This window comes from Mus musculus, chromosome 10, assembly GCF_000001635.26.
Source record: "Mus musculus strain C57BL/6J chromosome 10, GRCm38.p6 C57BL/6J".
In the NCBI taxonomy this organism is placed as follows: Eukaryota; Metazoa; Chordata; class Mammalia; order Rodentia; family Muridae; genus Mus; species Mus musculus.
In genome coordinates, this window is record NC_000076.6 from 5,434,343 (window position 1) to 5,458,453 (window position 24,111).

Here is a 24,111-nt window from a genome sequence, read left to right on the forward strand (position 1 = left end):
TGTGTGTGTGTGTGTATGTGTGTGTGTGTGTGCACGCGCGTGCGCGCACAGCAGAATGGAATATAAACAGTAACAAATGAGCATGAGTCTTTTACATAGAGAAATTTAAATATATTTCAGCGAATAGGTAAGGACAATCTAACCTAGGCCACAAAGAAAGGTTTTTTGTTGTTTTGTTTTGTTTTGTTTTTGATAGATACCAACTGTAAAGTTAAACATAGGAAGATGTGTGCAGAGACACCTCTCAATAGTTGCTCAATAGAGTTCCCACTGGTGCATGCATTAGGAATTCTGAAACTAGTTTGCATTTAGATTAGATTTGACAGAAGAGAATATGTTGCTCATGAAATCTAGGTTACTCACTATCAGATAGAACTGAAACAAATGAGCATAAAAGGCCAGAGGAAACAGTTTGGTGCTGGCTTGGAATCAGAGGTATCCATGAGAATTAGTATTTTATCTACACACAGACAAACAGACACACACAAAGACACACAGACACACACATGTAGGAGAACTCTCTCTCTCTCTCTCTCTCTCTCTCTCTCTCTCTCTCTCTCTCTCTCTGTGTGTGTGTGTGTGTGTGTGTGTGTGTGGTAAGTAAAGGGGGGAGGGGAAAGGGAAGGAGATGTTTACAAAAGTATGGACATACGTATTAGAAAAGTCACCTATTTTCTAGGTCTGTTTTCTAAAAGAACCTAACTGCAATGGCACCCCAGCAGCTGCCACACAGGTATCCAGCACACAGATCTTGCTCATAGATACCATTCACAAACAAAACCAAGAAAACTTCCTTGGAGAAGGGGGTCAATTTCAGACCTATGGGAGGGAAAATATGAGATAATCTAAAACACATATGACCATATGATACAAAGGAAATGAAGTCAGGCTTATAGGACACAGACACCAGCTGAAGGACTCTCAACAGCCAAAGCTAAAGTAATACAATAACACAGCACAGAAGCATAATCAACTATGACCATGAAATAAAACAAATATACAGAGTTAATACAAAAAGAAATAATTAGTTAATAAGTAGTCCATTTCCTTTTAGAATACTTTCAGTGTGTGTGTGTATGTGTGTGTGTGTGTGTGTGTGTGTGTGTGTTTGTGTGTAGAACATAAAGTTATCAGTGAGCAAGTAGAACAATAACTATTTGAAGGAGTTAAAATTTGAGAATTAAATAATAGCATGGTCTCAATTATCTCCCTAAAATTATTTCTCAACTCTAAGTGGGAAAGTAGCAACATTATCATATGAAAATATTCAGATGCAACCTACCTCATATGAAAACATTTAGATATAACCTGCTGTGATTTCAATGTGTTGCTGGATTTTCATGTGAAAATATAATCTTTAAATTCATGTCAAAAGTATTTGTTGAATCTGTCTCAGACAGGTTACTAGGGTCAGATTAGGGTGTTAGCATGGGGCTTCCCAGGGCAAGAAGAATAAACCTGGACTGACACATGGGTACTCTGTGTCACTATGCAATGTTCAACAATATATTGTGATACAGTCAGAAGGCTCTTGGATGCACCAGCTTCTGGAACCATGAGAGAGTGATGTTCTAGTCTTCTTTATATATTATCCAGTACTAACTATTTTGTGATAGCCACAGAAAACAGACTAGGAGACTAACTTATCAAGTGATGGATGTCCACACACCATGAGAATTAAAACAGAAGCCTAGATACATTCACAAAATGTACTGGGAAGAATTTAATATTACTTCCCTGGAATTCTTGCCAACAATGTGGAACTGCAATCTAATCAGAAGAACACAACGCATAAACCCAAACTGAGAGTTCCCAAAAATGACTAACTAGCAGAATTAAAAGTGTCAAAGGTCATGAAACACTAGAAAGCATGGAGACTTGCTGTAGAGTAAGAGACAATGAGATGAATGGTGTGGTGTTGGATTGAATCCTAGGACAATGGTACACAGACCATGCTCTATACTTTCATTAACGATGGTGCATTAGTTTAAATTTTCTTACTTTGATAATAGTTCCATCATTACATATGTTCTTTATGTTTGTTTGTTATTGTGTTTTTGAGACAGTGTTTCTCTGTGTAGTGCTGGCTTCTAGAACTCACGCTGTAGACAAGGCTGGCCTTGAACTCAGAGAACTGACTGCCTCTGCCTCCTGATTGCTGAGATTAAAGGCATGTGTCACCACTGCCAGGCTCATTTCCTATGCTCTTAACCTGGAGGGAGTTAAGTAAAGTGAACTGTGGTCTCCTTTTTGCAACATTTCTGTAAATCTAAATTTGTTTACTCGACTGCCTCATGTAGTACAGACAGCGTGCAGTTATACCCCAAAGACAACAGTTAGAAAGTCAGTAGACCCAAGCTTTCTCTCCAGTGTTTCCATTTCATTTCATTTCTTACCTTCCTTCCTTCAAGGAATTTGAGTGCGGTGCCAATGTTAGCCACAGCATGAATACGCTTCACCCGGTGTCCTTGTTCACAAGGCTGGGGAAAGAAACCCGTAGCAGTGAGGACAGGTATGACCATTAAAAGGCTTCAGATTCCATGCAGCTGTGTTAACATATATATTGAAGAGACTTGAAGAGCAACCACCATGACTCCACCTCAGGGAGGGAAGCAAGTGTGTAAAAGCGTGTCATCCCAGCAGTACTTGCGAGACATACGGTTCTCAATAGAAGTTCAAGATCAGCAGATTATCTTCCTGCAGAGTGTTTTCCCAGCTGATTTCCAAGAGTTAAAGTTCAACAAATTCTCATGCTGTCTATAGACACAGTCACTCTTTCATGGCAAGACATATTTCTACGAAAAGTGTTTTTGGTCAGTCATACCCTTTTCTTTAGCTATGAGGACATGCAAGGATATTGACCATTACTAGTGTCCTTTCTTAATTTGAATGACCAAAAATTTGGAGCAAATGAACCAAGAGTAAAACTGAGATTTCCAAGAATGCTTTTTTCTTCTCGTTTCTTCTTTTCTTTCTTTCTCTCTTTCTTTCTTTCTTTCTTTCTTTCTTTCTTTCTTTCTTTCTTTCTTTCTTTCTTTCTTTCTTTCTTTCTTTCTTTCTTTCTTCCTTCCTTCCTTCCTTTCTTTCTTTCTTTCTTTCTTTCTTTCTTTCTTTCTTTCTTTTCTTGTATATGTCTGTTCAATGCTCTATTTACATGATGAAATTCACTCTTTGCATTGTCTATCACACTTAGCATAAATACCCAAAGGAATTTCAATGAATTAGATGGTTTTGTTTACTGGGACAACCAGCATTAATGAGATGACATCATTTTTCTCAAGGTTCTCATCTGGTAAAGTGGCCCTCTTCCATGTGAACCTAGAGCTCTAAATAACATACCAGAAATTTGAAAAACAAGCTTTATGTTTCCAATGGGTGATAATTTTAGATTATAATTAAAAAAATTAATAGGAGATATTTTATATGGTTGTTATTGCCCTTTCCTAGGAACTTATATCAATGTATGACTGTCTCATTACCGCTCCATGCATAGAGCACAGGTTTAGCTTATATAATTAGCTATGCTTTACCATGGCCAAAACATTGTGAATCCATCCCTTAAGATAGTCAAGACTCCTAAGTACCAACATTCTGTTCTTTCATCCCGCCCAGATACATTCTCACTTCCTGTCTTCCCACACTCTTGGCAAACATTTTAAATCAAGCCCAACACTTGCCTTTCTAGATAGATTCAATTCATTTAAATGCAGTCCTAAAAGTACTTATTTTAAGGAAGGCACAACAGCCACATCTGTCATCCTAGTTCAAAGTTGGCTAATACAGGAAGCTTACCATGAACTCAAGGCCAGCCTGGGTTAAAGACTGAGGCCATATCTCAAGAAAAAGAAACACACTAAATGTTGAGCTGTTGTCTCTAGTTAAAGAGTGTCTCTGTACTCACCCCTTGAGTCTTCCCTACACTTCCCTGTTTCCTCAAAGGGTCCTCATTCACAGTCAGCCAGGTATTCATAGATGTGTCTACTCTCTCCTGATAGAAACTGGATTCTTTCCAAAACATTTCTTCTCAGCTTTTGTAAAAGTACAGTTTCTCTTGGGCTTACTTCCCCTAGAATTTCTGAGACAGCGGCAACACGACTTTCAATGTTTAATGGCATACTTTCCCAGTGGACTATGCTATGTTCTCTTTTGCAAGCATTGCAAAGATAATTGGTATAAACCCCCTTCAGCATTAGATTTGACAGATGGTTTTCCCAAATTTTCAATTCTTCTTATGTACTGTATACACTCAAGTGCTCATCCGAATATCCCTGATCAGCACTGGCATAAACATGTCTTCCTCTGACCTGTGGATTTCTTTTGTCATATTCTTTCCACATCTCCTGTCCAAGTTTTCCTTTGAGTCATTGCTATCTTATTGATTAGTAAATGTACTTTATATATCCTTGCTATAATCATGTTTTAAGTTTCTCACGCTGTAAACTGTGTCTGCCCCAGGCAAGTGGGCAACTTCTTATGTCACCTTATTTTTCTTTGTTCTTAATTTAATTTTAGTCACATTAAGTGAAAACAATCACACCCAGCACTTTTTATCATGTATTATTTTTTTAAACTCTGTTATCTGAAAGATGTTCACCTATCTTCTCTAAATATGGCAAGACCTTGTACCATTAGATTCCAAAAGCAAACAGATATGAATTGTGTGCACATATGTTTAAGCTCTAGAGAATAATTTTCATGATTTTTTTAAAATTTGTGTTCCTCCATTTTATTTATTGAATAATCCCTGCTTCCTCCCATATCTGACATGGACATCTAAGTTATATTGTAAAATTCCACTATGCTCTATCTATTCTTGACTTTATTAAATTTATCACTATGAATACCCCAACCAACCATTCTAAGTACATCTACAAATCCTTGTAGAATCTGATGTCTAGTCAACAAATGCCTTCTTCCTGCCTTTCTTCTTCAGGTGTACACTGGATCAGTGAAGAAGAGATTAAGCATCTTTTGTGTTATCCTTGCTCATATTTGTATCTGATTTTCATACAATACCCAGCCCTAGTGAGTAGCTTTTCTCAACACTGGTTGTAACCTCTCTGGGAGCATCAGCCATATTTCACTCACCTGTGTTTCTCCAGAGACATAAGGTAGTGTTGTATTCAGAGTGCAGATCTGAGAAATGTTAGCTTGCCAGTAGGCAATACACACATCAAAATTGAGGCATCTTTAGTGAACCTGAGGGGCTGTTGGTGCTCAAGCCCTCCAAGTATCTACTGTTCATGTTCATATCAGAGTGGATTATTAGGCTCCCTGAATGCAAAGTGGTAAAGAGTCATCCAAAAAGCTTGCTTCTGGATCAACAAAACAGATTTTAAAAAATCCTTCTCCACGGTCATTGTTATGTGCCTGTGGTGTCCCTATTGTTGACCATCCCCATCCTCAACTTGGCAAATGCTCACATTCTGTAAATGTCAACCAAACAGGGAATCTAAGAAGAATACTTTAAAATGTTTATAATTTCCTTAAATAAAATCAAAGCCAAGGAAGCCACCGCAGGTTATTAAATGGGACTAGACTATAGAGACCTCACCCTGGGATGTTAGCCATAGGAAGAAAGCTAAACCATTTGGCCACATTTCCTGAATGTATATCAGAGCCAGAAGCCTGCAGGGCAGTGTTCCCCACAGAGCTACCTCCACTCTGGGATAATTACAGAATTCCCTGCTGTGCTCATCCTCCTAAGGCAATGCTTTATTAACAGTCTTGCTTTGAAAAGGCTCTGCAAGAATACTCAGGGCCTTTATTACTTTGCACCATGCTCTCCACCTCCATGGGAAGGGGATGCTAGACCACAGCACACAGGCATGTGCAAAACGGAAACCACATATTTATAACCTCCATGTAACTTCAGTTTAGGTGCATGAGAATCTTAAAGGGCTTAATATGAATACATAATGAAAAGGCCAGATCAGAAGTTCTCCTTAAATCCTATTTTCCCTCTCTGCCAACTGAAGCTATGAAAATGTTTGCAACCTTTGTGATCCTGTAATTCTAACTATACATGAATGAGTAGGGCACTTACACAGAGGAATGTTTTAACAAAAGTCGACTACTTTTTTTTTCAGAATAATTTAACCCAGAATTTAACTGACCATGAAAAACATCTCATAGACAATAGGTCAAATACAGTGGCAGAGATGCCTTTCATTTAGAAAGTCAGGTGTACTCTTGCAACACGCATGTGAAGGCTCCTTCAATCTGCAGGTAAATGTAGGAAGATTTGGATCCAGACATCAGGGGAGTACACTTTCAATGTGATATTCTCTTATGCTAGCACTTGTCTGGTTTATTTAGCTGATTTATATGGCTACACGGCTGTTCACATGTGATCTGTTGGGCTCATCCCACAGGACAGCATTTGGGTGTATGTGGCTGTTTGAGGAGGCATTCCCAGGTAGCTAAAGAGGAAGAATGTATTGGGAGTAAGATTGCAAAGGAGGAAGAAAACTAACCAAAGGTGTGCTACTGGAACTTTCTGCTGAGGGCAACTAGAACTAGGTCCTACGGGGACTTTACTGGCATGCTTCTGAGACACTGCTCTCTCCACCATTTATGTCTCAGAAATGTACTTTCTAAAGCTTCAGAAACAAGCACCAATTCCCAGACTCCTGTATTCACTACATAAAAATCCTGATTTTGGGTGGTGTTTTTGTTTGTTTGATTGCTTGTGACCAGAATTCTCCTGCATTTAAGACTGACAGATCAACTGTTCAGCTCTGCTCAAGCCTGAGGCAGCAATGCAGAGCAGTGCTGTTACAGTATGCATGGAGACACCTCTCAATACCAGAAGCAGAAACTAAAGGTGAGCTGAGGTGGTAAAAACCTGTCCCTAACTATCTGCCACCGATCTGTACAACCAGAAGGATTTGCACAGAATTCTCACAAGCTTGCATTTTCCAATGAAGTCTTACCACTTACTATGTTCAGAAAAAAATAAATAAAAACTCAATCATCTCTGTGGCAATGGTTACAAAGATATAAGAGATAAGTGGAGGAAATCCAAGCCCCTGGGTATCTGGAAGGAACACAACACTGCTTGTTCTAGATGCAATAACCTGGAGGAAACAGAACCCAAAGTTAGGTCTCTATGACTGCTGTCAACCTCTCAAATTTGCTTGTTTTATGGGTTGTTCCATTTTCAGTTTTCTATAATTAACTCTGGAGTCCCTACAAAAGCAGAGCCCTTCATCTAGACTTTACAAAGTCTAACCAAAGGACAGAACACTTCACGAGAGATTTAAACTCCTTCTATTTGGAGGAGATTAGAGCGGGCTGAATGTCTAGGTGATGGCTCCTGCCCATTCTTCAGAGTTCAAATATAGATCTTGGATTTTACTGCTACACAGGATGATCTGAAGTGTGGCAGATTCCAAAAATTTTGATGGTCTCTGCATTACCTGTGTGAGCAGTTGTCAACTTATGGTGGTAGGGACAAAAACAGCACATTTATCTACCAGATCACATTCAAAGAGTGTTGTCATCTCAGATACTCCTCAACTCAGAGCCTGAGGATCACTTGAGCATGAGTTACAAGTCAATCAATGTGCCAATACCTCTCTATGCCACCCTCTGCCTATAAGAAGTTACATTTACTGACATTTATTTTCTTTCACAGAACACAGTTTTATCAAAAAGATCATAATTTTAAAAAAAGGGAAGCTCTGTCAACTCCAGACTTCATATGTCGCTTGAACTGTTTCCTAATTGTAGCAAGTATTTATTTTAAAATCCTTTACATCTATGAGCTACTTACCCTTCTAATCTGATATGGAAAAGACATATTCTAATATTAAGGAACTACATATTTTAGTTTGAATGTAATAAAAATGTATTTCACTGCTCTCTGCTAATGCTGTTTGCACTCTGTTGGTTCTATGGGATGTAACAATATCTCTCTGAGCGCTCTGTTCTTGTTCCAAGGGATTGTTGATAGAAGATGTCAGCAAGAACATGGCAGGTGCCACAGTGCTTTCAAACTTAATATCCAGCAGACAGCTATATACACACAGGGAGAGAAACCAACAGTTCCTTTGAATAGGAAACAGGCAGTCACAGTTCATTTTTGTCAATTTGACACTAAGCTGGAGACATTTGGAAGAGGAAGCCTCAACTGAAAAAATGCCTCCACCAATTCAGCCTGTGGGCAGGACAGTAGGACATTTTTCTTGATTAACGACTGGCATGTAAGAACCCAGGTCACTGTAGGTGATGCCAACCCTGCGTTGTAATACAAAGCAGGCTGAGCAAGCTATAGAAAGAAAGCCAATAAGCAACATTCGTCCATGCCTTCTGCTTCCGTTCCTGCCTCCAGGTTCCTGCCCTAAGTTCTTGCCCTCACTTCCCTTCAGTGATGGACTAGGACCTGAGATCAAATTAACTCTTTCCTCCCTTACATGATTTTGATCAGAGTTTTATCACCCCAATAGAAAGCAAAGGATGAAAAATAATTAAAGTGACATAGTTGGTGATTTGTAATTTATAATCGTGGTGATCATTCCAGAATCTTAGAAATGCATTGTTCATCACATCAGGGTACTGATAACTTCATCCCTCTTTTATAACGTGACTTTTGTCATAGTGCTTCTTTTCACAGGAAAAAGAAGGTTAAAGTACTCTTCATTTCTTAAAGGAAGAGATAGGCCAACGTTTCAGGTTATTAATAATGATTAAGGAAGAAGTTTCTCTCATGTTTGTAGTACCCCCTTGGGTACACAATTTAGTCATTCCAGATGGACACTATTGAGTATGTATTATTGTCAGAAGAGATCCTTACCAGTTTCTGCCCAGACAGGACCTCCAGTAAAGCAAGCAGCTTGATGCCATCTTTCATGTCTTCAAAAAGGTCATCCACCACCATGGGAGGCTTCCGCTGCAAGACAAAATGACACTCACTGGGGGGACATTTTTATACCTCATCATACATCCATCTGTCCATCCATTTCTTAATTTTTCTGAGTTGAACCAATGCCATCTTTATGCCAGACATATGTGTTACTACGAAGCTATACTCCAGACCCCTTGATTATTTTTTATGCAATTATCAGCTACATGGTGAAAGCTTCCAAAATAAAATTAGACCAGTGTAAAGGTGGACATCTAAAATCCCCATTATATCCTATTACTGAACTCGGAGAGTAGAGCTCGTGCCTACCTAGAGCCTTCCCCACTAGTGTTCAGGGTACTGGAAAGTAATCTACAAACTACCAGAAGAAAGAGATAAATACCAACCCCATTTATAAGCCTTTAGATCTACAGTGGTGGTCTACCTGCCAGGCATACTGGTGCAGTAGTGGCAAAATTGTTATGGGAGTAACCAACTGCTACCTGACAAGAATTAAGGCTTACTTTGTAAGATGGAACTCATGCCTGACAGTGACCAGGTATCCAAGAGCCTGAAACAAGATAGGCCATGGACCCAGGTAGGCAAAATACTACTGTTCTGTTAAAAGAACATAGAAATAAAATATATCCTAATGACATTCTGCTATACTCATACATTGGGGTCTTGCTCTGCCATCATCAGAGAAATGTCTTCTTGCAGTAGATGACATAAATGCAGAGACCTGCCACTGGACAATGTGCAGAGCGTAAGAGATCTTGGAACACTCATCCATAAGTTGGGTGCTTCTGTCATATCCCTCCCCTCGGGACTCGGGGAACTCTGCAGCAGAGGAGGCCATTGGGGATGGAAGACATCAAGGCCTTCGAGACACAACAGAACTGATGCATGCATGTGCTCACAGAGTCTTTGGTAGTATATATGGGCATGCATAGCTCTGGGAGGGATGAGGTCCCAGAGCTGAGAAGAGAAGTAGACACAAACTACCATCCATAACCCAGAAGTTACTGATAACCACTCACATGGGAAAAATTAGTTTTTTCCAATGGAGTCTCACTGGGGGGTGATCAACACAGAACAAACTTAATGGTGTTTGTGGAGCTTTTGCGTCTCTCACATTGCTTTATCTGGGCTTCCCCCCACCCCTGTTACAGATCTTGTGCTTATCTACTATTGCTTGCAATTTTATTTTCACGTGCTTTCTTGTGTGCAAATTTGTGTGTCTCAGTGTCTAAATGTGTTTCTTGTGCTTTTTCTGTAGATATTTTCTTCCTGTTTATTTTGTCCTATTATGATTTATTTGTTTTTTTTAAATTTTGTTTTTGTTGTTTCTTTTCCCTTCTCTTCTCTTCTCTTATTATTATTATTGTTATTATTATTATGTTTATATTCATATTTATGTTTATGTTTATATTCTAATGAAAGAGAAAGAAAGAAAAGTTGAGGATTTGAGTGGGTAGGGGAGTGTGGAGAATCTGGAACGAGTTGGCAGAGGGGAAACCATAATCAGAGTATTTTGTATAAAAATATATATTTCCCACAATATAAAAGAATCATTATATTTAGTGTTCAGGCTCTGTTTGTATACCAGCTCCTTTCTAGAAAGGGCGTTTGTAACAAAGGGTGAGATGGTGTCAGGTAAGAGAGGGAAGTACAAACTAACAGAGATTAAAGCAGCTGCTGATAAAACACCTGGCTTTCTCATGACAGAGGGAGCAACTTCACCATGAACAAGGCGCCTTATGGACCTCAAGGAGCTTCAGAGTCTGAGACCATTCCCTGAGGCTATAGGAGCACATTTGACTCCTGCAGTGGGTGGGCTGTGCTGTAATCAACAGTCTAGTACCCCCACACACACACACACCCCTCCTCTCAGAGGACCCTGAATCAGGAGCCATAAGCCCAGCAGTGCACTAATCCTCACTAATCCTCTATGCAAAAATAAAGGAAAGGCCAGTTTACACCTGAGTGTCTTTAATGTTATCAGGAACATTAATGAATTTATTGAAATACTAAGTAGGCTGGAGTTCATCGCAGACCTAGGGAACATCAACAGTAATGATCCATGGAGAGGTCCCTAGAGAATGAGTGACATGCTCACCAGAATAAAATTCTGCCCCTTAGTCAGAGTTCAAGCTGCATGGTTTTCTGATTCCTATTGAACTTTGTTTGTTAAAGGCCCAATGCTTTCCTTTCAACTGATTTCCTTTTAAAACTGTTCTAGTTAGAGATATTGAGATGCGGTGTTCTTCTGAGGTCTACTTTCTTCTCTGCCCGCCTTCAGGGAGCATTTATATTTCTCTCACTGACTTCATGAATTTTGGAAGCTGAATGTTATAGTTCTAATTCTAAATATATTTCTCTTTCTTTATGAAGTGAACAGCTGAACACATTTTATCCTTCTGCGGTGACATGCATGCTCAAAAATAAAAGCCTTTGCATTTCCAGTCACTCCTTGGAGGATCCCACCATTCATGCTGCTTCTTAATAACATAGCAAAAATTAATATTGACTTTACATCCTAAGCACAAAAGACATTATTTAGTACAAAAAGCCATTATAATAAAAACCAACACGATATAAAGCAACTTATTGCATTGCCCATTTATCACCGTTATAAATGCAATACAAGCATCATTCAAAGCACCAACTTGTAGAAAAAATTAAAAATATATGATAACTTTGGTGACAAAATACAAATTAAGTTTTACCTGGATATATTAGGAAAATTGGAAACTCCCACACACCAGTAAACATTACAAGAACTTCCACAACAAGGACATCATGAGTTTTGCAGGCAAATGGATGGAACTAGAAAATATCGTCCTGAATGAAGTAACTCAGAGCCAAAAGGGCATGCATGGTATGTACTCACTAATAAGTGGATATTAGTCAAAAAAGTACAGAATACACAGGATACAATCCATAAAACTCAAGAAGGTTAACAAGCTGAAGTGAGGATGCCTCAATCCTACTTGGGAGGGAGAAGAAAGCAGTGATGGGGAGGGGGGAGTGAGGGAGGGAGGGACCTAGGTTCAAGAGGGGACAGGGAGGGTAAAAGGGAAACATGATTAGGTATTGGGGGTGGGGGGACAGGACTGAAGCCCTGAGTGCCTGCAGAAAGAATGGAAACAGGCAACCTCAGGAGGTAGGAGGTGGGGGGACCCTCTAGAATGTACCAGCAACCTGGGAGGTGAGAGATGCTCAGAACTCAGAGGGAGGAACCTTAGATGAAATGACCAACAGTGAGGAGATGGAATTTGTGGAGTTTATCTCCAATAGAAAGATAGGACATCAAGTGAGGGAGCGGGTTGCCATCCCACAGTCAAAAACTCTGACCCAGAATTGTTCCTGTCTAAAAGAACTACAGGGACAAAAATGGAGAAGAGCCGGAGGGAATGAAAGTCCAGTGACAGGCCCAAATTGGGATCCAGCTCAAGGGGAGGCTCCAAGGCCTGACACTATTACTGATGCTATGGTGTGCTTACAGGCATAACCCTAGCATGGCTGCCCTCCGAGAGGCCCAACAAGCCACTGAAAGAGTCAGATGCAAATATTTATACCTAACCGATGGACAGAAGAGACCCCTGTGGTGGGGTGAAGGTGGGGACATCTTCTTGGAGATGAAGGAGATGTGTGATGAGGGACAGTCAGAGGGCAGACTGGGAGGGGGATAATGACTGGACTCTAAAACAAGATTAAAGAATAATAATTTTAAAAATTTAATAATTTAAAAAATTAAAAAAAAACTTTGGCATCAAAGCTATGATACTGCATGGATGATGATATGTATGGATTATATGTTCATAGATGACAAAATGCAAAGCTGATAGCATACCTGGGCAATAGCAATATAATCAGGTGACAACATGCAAGTGTGACAACACACATGGGTAATTACATGTATGCATGGCAATATGCATGGGTGGTAACATTCCTGGGTGGTAATGTATAGGTGATTACATACATGTGTAATAGTATGCATGGATGCTAACATCCATGAATGTTAGATGACATGCATGGGTGATATTATGTGTAGATGATATAGCATACATGACTGACAACGTGCATATATGATAACATACATGGCTGACAACATGCATGTGATATCATGTATAGATTATAACATGCATGAACACACACACTGTCACTGCACACACACAGCTCTCTGCTTCTTTGGAGCACAGTGCTTCATGGTACACCTAAAACTGGCCTTTGGAATAATCAACAGTGGCTGCTGGGCAGATCTTCAGGCCACTGGCCTCTGCCTAGCCTTGCTGACACCATTCTGCCCTTGACCCACAACCTCTGTGACCAGCCAGCCCAACTGACAACCTTCCTCCCTCCCCTTCTTTTGCTCTTCTTCCTTCTTTTCTTATTCTCCCTCCTCTTCCTCTTTTCCTTTTCCTTTTCCTTTCCCTCCCTTGCTTTCTCTCCATCTTCCTTTCCCTCTCTTCTCTCCTTTCCTCCCAACTGTGGTCATATTCAACTGGGCCCCTTGCTCTTCACAAAATTGTCTGCATAGACATGACTCTTGAATCCTTCCAGGAGAGAGAGAGCTCCCTCAAGTACTATCAAGAATATGACAGACACTTTATGTATGTTTCTGGCTGCTTACTTGAGTATCTCAGTGAATGAAGATAAGTCTTGGGTGATATATATATATATATATATACACACACACACACACACACACACACACACACACACACATATATATATCAAAAAGCACCACAGAATTAAAAAGAAATACCATTTTGTATCAAGTATTATTTCCACACAGCACATAATAACTTTAATGACCATAGCAATTCATTTTTTCAGGAGACATTCAGATATGAAATCTTGTAGCTGAAGCATCTCTGGAGTGACATGTACAGATATGACAACAATATGGCTTCTTTGGGCACACTTGGCTCCCAGGGCTGTAAGCCAAAGGGCGGACAGCAATGAGGATAATTGACTGGAGCCTGACTTGGCAGAAAGTAGAGACTGGGGTTCTGCTCCCACTGCCTTTCAAGAGCTGAGTAGAATGTGTCAAGCACTTTTCATGTTCATACTTAGGCTAAGCTGTCTCCTTTCTGTAGAATATTTAGAATTCTTACTTATCAGAGTTCCCCTTGGTCTTAGCAATCCCATATTTAGTGGAAACAGAACATTTTTCTGCCTAGTCTGAGGTGTTCAAACGTGGACCTCTTCATTGCACCAAAAATGAGGTACTTTCCTTCTGTGTCATTCCTTCTAGAAGTTTCCTCAAATAAAATATATGTCCTATGATGTGGCCCTAACAGGATTTCCTGCCCTCTGACATGTCTAGAAACTCAGAGAACATGCTGAGATCTCTGTGGCTGAGAGGAAGGCACTCACTGAAGAGGGGGAGCCAGGGCGTGGTTCTCTATTTCTACCTGTCTGCCTTGCTTAGCCACAGTAGCCTGAGACGCTTTGTAACAAGGACCACTGCCTTTTTCTTTAGACTGTAAGGAGCTCAAATGTCTTCCTCCTTTTAAAAAGATTTGTTTTTATTTATACAAGTGTATAAGTCAGGTGTATGTGCTAGTGGGAGTGTAGGAGTGTGCAGTGAGTTTGTGTATGTAAAGGTGGTTCCCCAAAACCATGCTGTCTCTATGCAATGACCTGAGCACAGCAGGATAGCATGTCTGAGGCCCTGACACAGAAACAATATAAAAGTGCAAGGTCTCAGCTCCCAGACTCTAATCAAAAAGGGGAAAACTCACAAAACTTTTTTTAAAATCCTGAGCAGGGCTGGGGCAGGCAGAGCAAGCCTGAGAAGTGCCAAATTAACCCTTTCCTGCCCGGTCAGCATATCTCCTTCTTAGGCGGAGACACCTGGAGTCCTTTCAATAACATCTCCTTTGGGGCAAATCTTCAAAACTCAATTTTGTTCTCTTGCTACTATATCTTGATCGGGAAGCATTGTTTTGGATGTGGCAATTTATATTTGTGACACTTCTCCCTTCCTGTTGGATGGTGACATTTGAGTGAGTGACTTCTATAAGATGGGACTATACATGGTCAGAGGATCCAGATTGTGTCTTTATACTAGTTTAATTATTAAAATTATAGCTATGCTAAAATATTCATAACCTAATATTCACCACCTTAAGAGTATAGTTCAGTCATTAGATATTTCCACAGGAGTGCTCTATCAGTCTCCAACTCTATCTTCATCCTGCAAAGCTGAAACTCTAAACCCATTAAGTAACTGCAGTTTTCTTTCCTTCTCTCAGCCCCTGACATCCACCTCCAGTTCCTTTTTAAAGGTTTTGACTCCTCTTGGTACCTCATATAAGCAGTGTAATGAAATGCTTGTAACTGCTTATTTCACTTAGCATAGTGTCCTCAAAGTTCCTTTACCCTGTAGCAAATGGTAGAATCCCCTCCTTTTTCTTCCACTGAATAAGATCCCATTGTGGCATCTACCACATTCTGTAAACCTATTCCTCTATCAGTGAATACTGTGTTGCTTCAACCTTCTAGCCACATTTGCAAATTCTTGCCATGAGCAAGATATATATATATATAATATATATATATATAATGATACTTCCTGGCCCTTTAATTTTCAATTCTTTAGTTATAAGCCCAGCAACAGAATTGCTGCATTACATGGTAATTCTATTACCAACTTCTTGAGGAAGAAACCACTCTCAATTTTTTTATAGTGGTTGTCAAGTAGAAGGAGAGAAATCTATTTCAAGCATGACTCTAGAATGCTATCCATTCATTAGTAAAGTTTGTGGTTTGGATGAGGAATATCTCCCACGGGCCCATGTATTTGAATACTTGGCTTCCTGATGGTGGTGTGTTTGGGATGATTGGAGATTTTAGGGTGTGAAGGGTTCTTGGAGGGCACACACCACTGGGTGTGGATTTGAGAGTTTGTAACATTAACTCACTTTCAGTTCACTCTATTTCCTGGGTGTGCCTGAGGTGCGAGCTCTCAGCTTCCTACTCTAGCCACCTACTCCCATGCCTCCCTGCCATCAGCATCCACAGACTAAAATAAGCTTTCCTCCTTAAGTTGCTTCTAGTCATGGCATCTTATTACAGCCACAGAAAAGTAACACTGCATATCTCATAGAATCTCAGAGTCCCTATTGATAAATGTTACACTGTTATAAAATAGAGTTTCAGCATTAGGAATTTAGTCATTTACAATGTAAAGACCAATACACACACACACACACACATACACACATATACACACATATATATATGAATATGTACATATATACATATATGTATATACATATATACACATTTACATACATACAAATATGTGTGTGTGTGTATATATATATATATATATATACACAGACACACACATATCTCCTGTCAACTTCCAGGTCTAATCCTGTTGTCATTTACCATTCTTGATTTGGCCAACTAAGGGCTTTGTTATTCATGGGCCAAGAGTTGATCAAATATTTTATTATGCTATGAAATGCTATGGCCTGTCACTTCGAGATAATGAATGCATATCCTATGGTTAATATTAGTGATTATTGGATATTTAGTGATGTCAGTAAAGCTGGACTAGAACATGTCTAAGGGGAAGCTCATGTTACAGATGCCCACCTTCTTTGGGTGGTACACATACTATAGTGTCAAGGGTTGCTAAGCATGGCGCAAGATCATGGCCTGGTATGTTCACAGTTCTGCTTTTTGCACAAGGTGTTGGGAGGTATGAAGAAAAGGGATGACTCTAGTCTCGTTCTGTGTATCCCTGATTCATCTGTGCAGAACGTGGTCCCTCAGACCCAGGAACAGACAAGCTACTCTGGATGACTTATATATGGCTTAGGTAGGAAGATAAACTAAGGGAGCCCATGGGGATGTTTCCCATCCCACAGCTAGCATAGGGAGCTCCCATTTCCTGATGGTTATCTGCAGGGTGGGACAATATCTAAAACAACAGGAACAAAGAGAAAGAGCGGAAAGGGAAGAGAGGTTAACTGGCAGATGTCTGGTGAGTTACCTCTGGAAGGGTCGGCCAAGAGCCCACTACACCACAATTTAACAAAGTGCCAAGCTAGTCTTGGCCCAGATTAATCAAGACTGTGATGATCCCCCACAGGCAGAACTGACCAAAATTAACATACTATCTAAAAGACCTTGCCATTTCACTCTGAAAATAAAATAGGCATTGCCAATAGCTCCACAAACAAGGTGAAGTAATTCAAATACTTTGTATGCATCTGCTCCTCATTCAGTGTTTTTATGGAAGGGCTCCTGCTGCTATTTCCCACTTCTGTAGCACAAATGGGAAGTTACTTCCATTCTATTTCATTTCCTCTAATGGAGAACATAACCATTTCCACTTCCTTGATTATTTCATTCAACATCAAACACGGGTCCCTACTGCCAAGCTCTGCTAAGGAATTTTTTTTTTGAACAATAAAATGTTTTCTACATGTTTTGCACAGAGCCAATACATGCCCTCATTTATTTCCTCTCTATAGTATATAGTGTTGTACTTGACACCTCTCTAGTGAACATATCCGGTTGCTGATCCATCCACAAGTTGTACTGGCTTAATTTAAAAAACGTATCCACAGTCACCTGTAGCTACCCACACTTCAAACAGAAATTATTTTTCTCTCTTTTTCATGGTTTCACTTTCAGGACCGAGAATATCATCTTGGCTGTTAAATAACATTCCAAATACCTGTCGGTATGTGAACATGACACCGTTTTAAAGAAGAAACTATGACAAACTTTATCAATGTAATTCTAATCTCCATAAACCCTGTGAGCTCTGCACCCTCATTATCAATACCCTAACAGGTCGCAAGGTAATGAACGAGATGTAGCTTCAAATGGGTGTCTTTTCTAATCACTTAATTGCATATTAGAAAATAACTAATTTCAATTCAACTCCTCCAGATTTATGAAGGTCTATTTAACAACTAAAGGTTACAGTGTATGAAGTGATATTTTGATTTGTGCAAACATTGCAGAAGTACTAAAAACAGGCTACTTAACATATTCATGACCTTTTGTAGCTACTGTAGCGTTAAGAAAACAAGCAAAGAGGGGGTTGTATTTGGGCATCCTCTTGACCCCCTATGTCAGCTTCTTGTATTGGTTTACGAACAGGTCCACAGGAGTGTGCAAGGAAAGGGAGGAGACCAAGAGTCCATTAAGGAAGCATTTTCAGGTAATATGTTGTTGGCAAGAAGATAACTGGGAAAATTAGAGCAGCCATTAAATCGATTTTCATATGAAAACATCACTTAGCATACGTCTATAGATCTTTAACCTGGAAACCCTAACTGCTCCCTTCAAAGGAATAACTGAGTTGAACTTGGTGCTCTTAATAGATTCCCAATGCATGACATAGCTATTCCTTACAATGCACTTCAAAACCTTGACTCCCAGATACTACTGTATCTAGAAATAGTATCTTACGGAGCTCATCAAGTCAAAATGCAGTACTTAGCATCCAGTGTGACCAGTATCTTCAGATGAAGAGAGAATTGCTGCGTAGAGCGTGCTAAGCACAGAGGCGAAGACTGCAGTGTTGCGAGTCCAGACATTCACGATCAAAAGTTAGACAGAGGCGAGGAGATTCTTTCCCAAGTCTCAGAGGATTGCTGGAACTTCTGGATCTAGAATTGACATGATTCATTTCCTATTTTCTCTGTAAACAAGTGTGTGTGTGTGTGTGTGTGTGTGTGTGTGTGTGTGTGTGTGTAAGCACACACTTAGCTTGCATGTATGCACAGGTGCATGCAGGCCTATGTATATACCAGAGGTTGATAGCAGTCTCTTTACTCACTTCCATCTTCCTAATTCTTGAGAAAGGTCTCTTGGTAAACCTTGAAGCTCACTGAACCAGTGAGTTCTAGGGATCTACTTGTCTCTGACGTTACAATCATTTAGTGTGACTGGTTTTTTGTTTGTTTGTTTGTTTTAAAGATTTTTTTATTGATTTTATGTATATGAGTACACCATTGCTCTCTTTAAACATACCAGAAGAGGGCATCAGATTCCATTAGAGATGGTTATGAGCCACCATGTGGTTGCTGGGAATTGAACTCAGGACCACTGGAAGAGCAGTCGGTGCTCTTAACCACTAAACCATCTCTCTAGCCCTTGACCAGCTTTTTAACACAGGCTCTGGGTGGGGGGTCTGAACTCAGGCATGCACTTCACTGACTGCCTTCACATGTCCCTAGACACTGTACACAATTGACTGCAGTTATCTGTCCATCCTGTTATTAGGCCCATATCACTGTATCCATAATTCCTAGTCTAGTTGATGCCTAGTACACACTGAATGGATGGGTAACTAGAGAAAGTAGTCACTGCTTGACTCTTCCATGTGGAAGCAGGTAGAGGTGGAGTTCTGGAGATGATGAAGATGAGATCATGGAGGGAGGAGATTAATGAGCATCATTAGAATGGGAGAAAGGGGACCAAAGCCAGATGAAGATAGAAGAACTGCAGCCCCATAAGCCAGGAAGACAGTAGTCCTGTGGACCAGTCTCCCAGCACTTTGACCTTGGGCTTTGGGAGATTCAGCAGTAGCTGTTGGGCAAGCCATTCTCCCTATGGAGTTTCCTTCCCAGAACTAACCTAACCAGTTAGGTTCACATTAGGGAGTCATGGGATAAACCCCAGCTTTGTCATTTGCTGAATTGCTAAGATTATTAATTAATGTTAAGCTTCAAGTACTTTGCCTGTAAATTAATGGAAATAGCACACTTGGTTGCTGTGAGAATAAAGTATAATAAAATATCAATTGGCTGAGGCTCCATTATCAGTAATGTGTGCTCAGCAGGCAGCACTACTACAATGTGAAATCAGAACTCACAATGCATGCTAACAAGCTAAGTGCAAATCTGAAACCTGGGCTGGAATACCTTATCTGTAGACATAGCTATCTGTGTAATGATGACAAAACCCACTTCCTTTAATTAGAAGAATTAGAGAATAGAGTGATATACCTATTTTTATCATATTATTAAAAAGAGAATTACAGTTTTCTCACTTAAAACAGGAGTCTCACCTTGGAAAGAAACAATCAATTTCATGAAAGCACTTGCTAGTGTATCTTAAGATGATATTATATGTATTACATGTGTAGTGTATTACATGACACCGACCACTTGTGGTTTCCAGTGGGTCAGATAATTGCAGAAGGACGGAGCCCAAAGCAAACAAAAGAAATGTATACTTGTATATAAAATTTTGAATAATTTATAGCTATGTTCTAAAAATGGAATAAAATTATACACAGAAAATTCTTAGATTTTTCCTCCATTTCATTAAGATATATGGGTTTGTAAAATTATGTTTCCAAAAGCCATGTTGCATACATGCTTGTATACATGCCATATCTTCATAACTCATGTCATAATATTAATAAAAACTTGTCATGGCAGAATGGAATGCCTGCCATCAGTAACAGAATTGATTATTTAATTATAAGTAATTTTTAGGATTGCAACTGAAGAAAGCAGGCAAAAATACAAATATAATATCCATTAAAATCCCTCTTCCTGGTACAGAGGGACTCAGCATAAGGTGCTGGCTTCTTAATCATGAGACCCTGAGTTGGATTCTTAGCAGGCATGGCAGAGCACACCTTTAAACAGAGACAGGTGTTCATGTAGTCTGAACCAGTGAACTCCAGGATTGGTGAGAGGTCCTGTCTGAAAAATAATAGGGAGAGTGATGGAGGAGGGCCATATCAGCTTCTGACCTCCAGATGTACGCACAGACACTCATGTAATACAGACATTCTACACACACACACACACCATACACATACCACACACATACCACACCAAATGCACACACACACCACATACCATAAACACACACACACCACAAACCATACACACACACCACATGCACATACCACATACACACCACATACACACACCACACACACACACACCACACACACATACCACACACACACACACACCACACACATACCACACACACACACACACCACACACATACTACACACACCACACAGACACAGACAGACAGACACACACATACTACACACACCACACAGACACAGACAGACAGACACACACACACACACACACACACACACACACACACCACAGAGTCAGTCACAAGGTGGGATTCTGTGAAGATACTAACAGGTCATTCTAGGAAGAAGAGAGACCAGAGCTCTTTCCCTTTCACTCCTGTGAGGATACTAGAAGAAGGCAGCAGACAGCAAGTCAGAAAGACCTTTATGAAAACAAAACCAGAAACAAACAAAAAAGCCCACAAAAACTGAATCTTCTGACTTTGATCCCCTAAACTGTGGGACAGTAACACTTATTGTTGAAGCCACTGGACCTTGAGAAATATTTGAGACTTAAGCCACAACAGAAGATATCTGCCAGGGAGAATTACCTTATGTACTGCGGACACCACTTTCCAAAGAAAATCATTAGCTGGCTTCAGACAATTGTCCTGACAATTGAATATACACACATATATATCAAATGTCTCAAGGTTGTTTTATTTTGTTTTGTTTTGTTTCATTTTTGTCGATCTGCATAGGGGAATAATTTTACTGTGACACACTAAGGTTAAAAGTCATTTCATATTATCATTTATACTCAAAGACAGTATCACATGTGGACTCATGGTCACCTACCAACCTAATGTAGACACTCATGGAGGATTTCAGTGTTTCTAGTGTCCTGCTACCTAGGTTTCACTTCCATCAAATCTCCCAGGGAAAGCAGAGCTGGACCTTCTCAGATAAAGCCCCTCGCACGGTGCAGACCATTCCTCGCTCCTGTCTGTTTTAACTGAATGGATACAATCAAACGAAAATGCACAGGAATCTTCCCTCTACGCAACACACAGTACTGTAGAAGCAACAACTGAGTGGATCATTTTGTCAAAGTTCATACAAGTTACACAAAATAGCATCTCTTGACCAGTTGTCAACTCATTTCCTTCCAGAGGTGATAACCAAACACCATAATTAGGGAGCATCTAGCCAACCCATAATCCCACCAATACCACTGATTGGTAATGGTGGCTACCACCTCCCTTTATAATGACGTCTTTGGGAGCCTCATTAAGACAGAGTTCCATAAAATGGTATGTAAAAATGCAGTGGTGAGATGTTAGTGCTCTGTGCCACTGTCTGCCTCGCCCAACACCCAGGACCCTTGTTTAAGTTAAAAGGCATGAGGCTTCTATCTCAGCAGTCCAGTGCATGCCCAGGCTGGGTGTGCACTGCTCAACAGGATGCTGGTTTATCTCCTTTGAATTTTCTCACTGGCAAAGGGTGGGTAGTGCACCCTGCCACAGGCTCCCTTTCTCCTTCTGGGCCCTGTAAATGAAAAGAACCACCGAGCCGTACACATGTGTCTGTGTGTAAAAATCCTGCTCATATTTATCAAATGAAACCACAAAACGTGGCCCTATGTCGTTTTGAATTTAGGATGATATTGCTTTTTGATGTATAAAGATGCTCTCTTCCAAAAATAAAAATTAAAGATTGAACAAGCAAGAAAATAAAAGACAGAGATGCATATGGTTATTGGCTCCAATTATGTGAACCTCTAACTCTAGGTCATTTTGTTACCTTGGCCAGATGGGAATTGATCCATTTTGTGAAGGTACGTTTCTGTACAATCTCTTGTTCATCTAGAAGGCAGAATAAAAAATATGTTTGGTTAGATGATCTGATAGGTTACAAAGTAGTTATGTCACCAAATGCTGGTTATACACCTCTAGAAGAGATCATAAAACTATTTTATCTTCTAACTCAACTTAAATTGAGTTGTCTTGAAGGTTCAGCACAACTCTCTCTTTATAAACAACTAGACACATCATTTAGAAGTTGTTAGAAAGCTCAAGTCAGAGAAAATTCCAGCATGAAGTAGAAGCAGTGGGCATGAAGTCCCATGCCTTAGGTAAAGAGCTATTGACATTTAAAGATGCAGGGCAAGTGTCTGTTTCCCATAAGGGTAAATTCCCTCCTAGGCTGGCCTTGCTCTAGGTCAGCTCTTCCCTAAGAGGATTTGAACACCACCAATTAGACTTAGGGAGGTGGAGCAAATCTGGGAATACTTGAAAGAGGTAGACATAAAGTACATTGTATGAAATTATCAAATCACCACTAAAATATTATTTTAATAATTATTAGCAAGTGCCTTACATGTGTGTAGGCGAGCCCTGTGTTTAGCCTCATTCACTCATGAGAAGTTTATAAATGAGTTACCCACAACAAATCTGTTAGAAGTAACAATTCACTGAGATCTACTAAGCACCAAATTCTATGCTAGAAGATAGAGTCCAAGCTAGGAGAGGAGGGAAGGGTAGAAAGGCATGAACGAATGAAGTGTCTGGTGGAACATAGAGGTGGACATGGGCAAAAAGGGCAGATGCAAGGAGCGAGTCACCCAGGAAAACATTCGATAGAGCTGCATGAAGGACTCTCTGCCCCCTCCTGCCCGCTGCTGCTCACGCTGGAGTGTGAGCAGAGCCTGTGACTTGTATCTAGCTCACAAAGTATGACAGAGTGGTGGCATACCAACCTTATGATGCCACTTTAAATTGCTGGCTGGAGTGAGGGGTTTTCCTCCAGGCTTTGGAGACCCACAGGCCACGTTATAAACTCTATGTAGAGTAGGGTAATAGCAGGGAACTGAAGCCCCCTTTAGGAATGGAGCCACCAACCTGTGAGAATCTGAGCCCCCAGGCTTACAAACATAAGGAAGTGAAGAGAGCTAAGGAGGCAGACAAGGTTTAAAGTGGATCCTTCCTGGAGGGGTCTTTGGATGAGAATGATCCCCAGCAGACATCCTGTAGCCTGGGTGACCTGGAGCCAATGCCAGTGAGCTGTTCACAGACTCCTGACCCACAGAAATGTGGAGACAATAAATGTATATGGCTTCCCATTGCCAGGTGTGTGGTGATTTGTTATGCAAAGAAAAACTAATAGAGGAGGAAAAGACCAGTGTCGAGGAAGGCACTGAAGGTTTGGAGATGACAACCCTCTAAGAGAGGACACATCATACTCCTCTAGAAAGAAAAAGTAGCTCAGCTAACTGGCTAATCCCCGGATACCAGCTTTGTAGACCACTATGCTAGGCATTGTGTGGCAGAACACTGATGGGCAGACACAATCTTGCCCCCACCACTGCCTCCCCCTGTTTGAAGGATGATGCTCAAAGCTACATCTCTGATTCTGACCATCCTTGGCTTCATCTCCTCAGAATGGTGGGCT

General features: G+C 40.3%; 1 protein-coding gene across 22 annotated transcripts in view; it reads right to left on the reverse strand.

Moving 5' to 3' along the window:
* The window catches only part of Syne1 (spectrin repeat containing, nuclear envelope 1), a 530,501-nt gene that overhangs the window by 414,151 nt on the left and 92,239 nt on the right, over nucleotides 1-24,111 (reverse strand). For all 22 annotated transcript variants that reach the window (NM_001347732.1, NM_001347711.1, XM_017314047.2 and 19 more), the window contains 3 exons: nucleotides 22,465-22,526; nucleotides 8,798-8,893; nucleotides 2,397-2,480 (listed from right to left, as the gene is read on the reverse strand). In NM_001347732.1, the coding sequence (NP_001334661.1) occupies nucleotides 2,397-2,480; nucleotides 8,798-8,893; nucleotides 22,465-22,526 (242 nt within the window). The remainder of the gene's footprint in view (nucleotides 1-2,396; nucleotides 2,481-8,797; nucleotides 8,894-22,464; nucleotides 22,527-24,111) is intronic.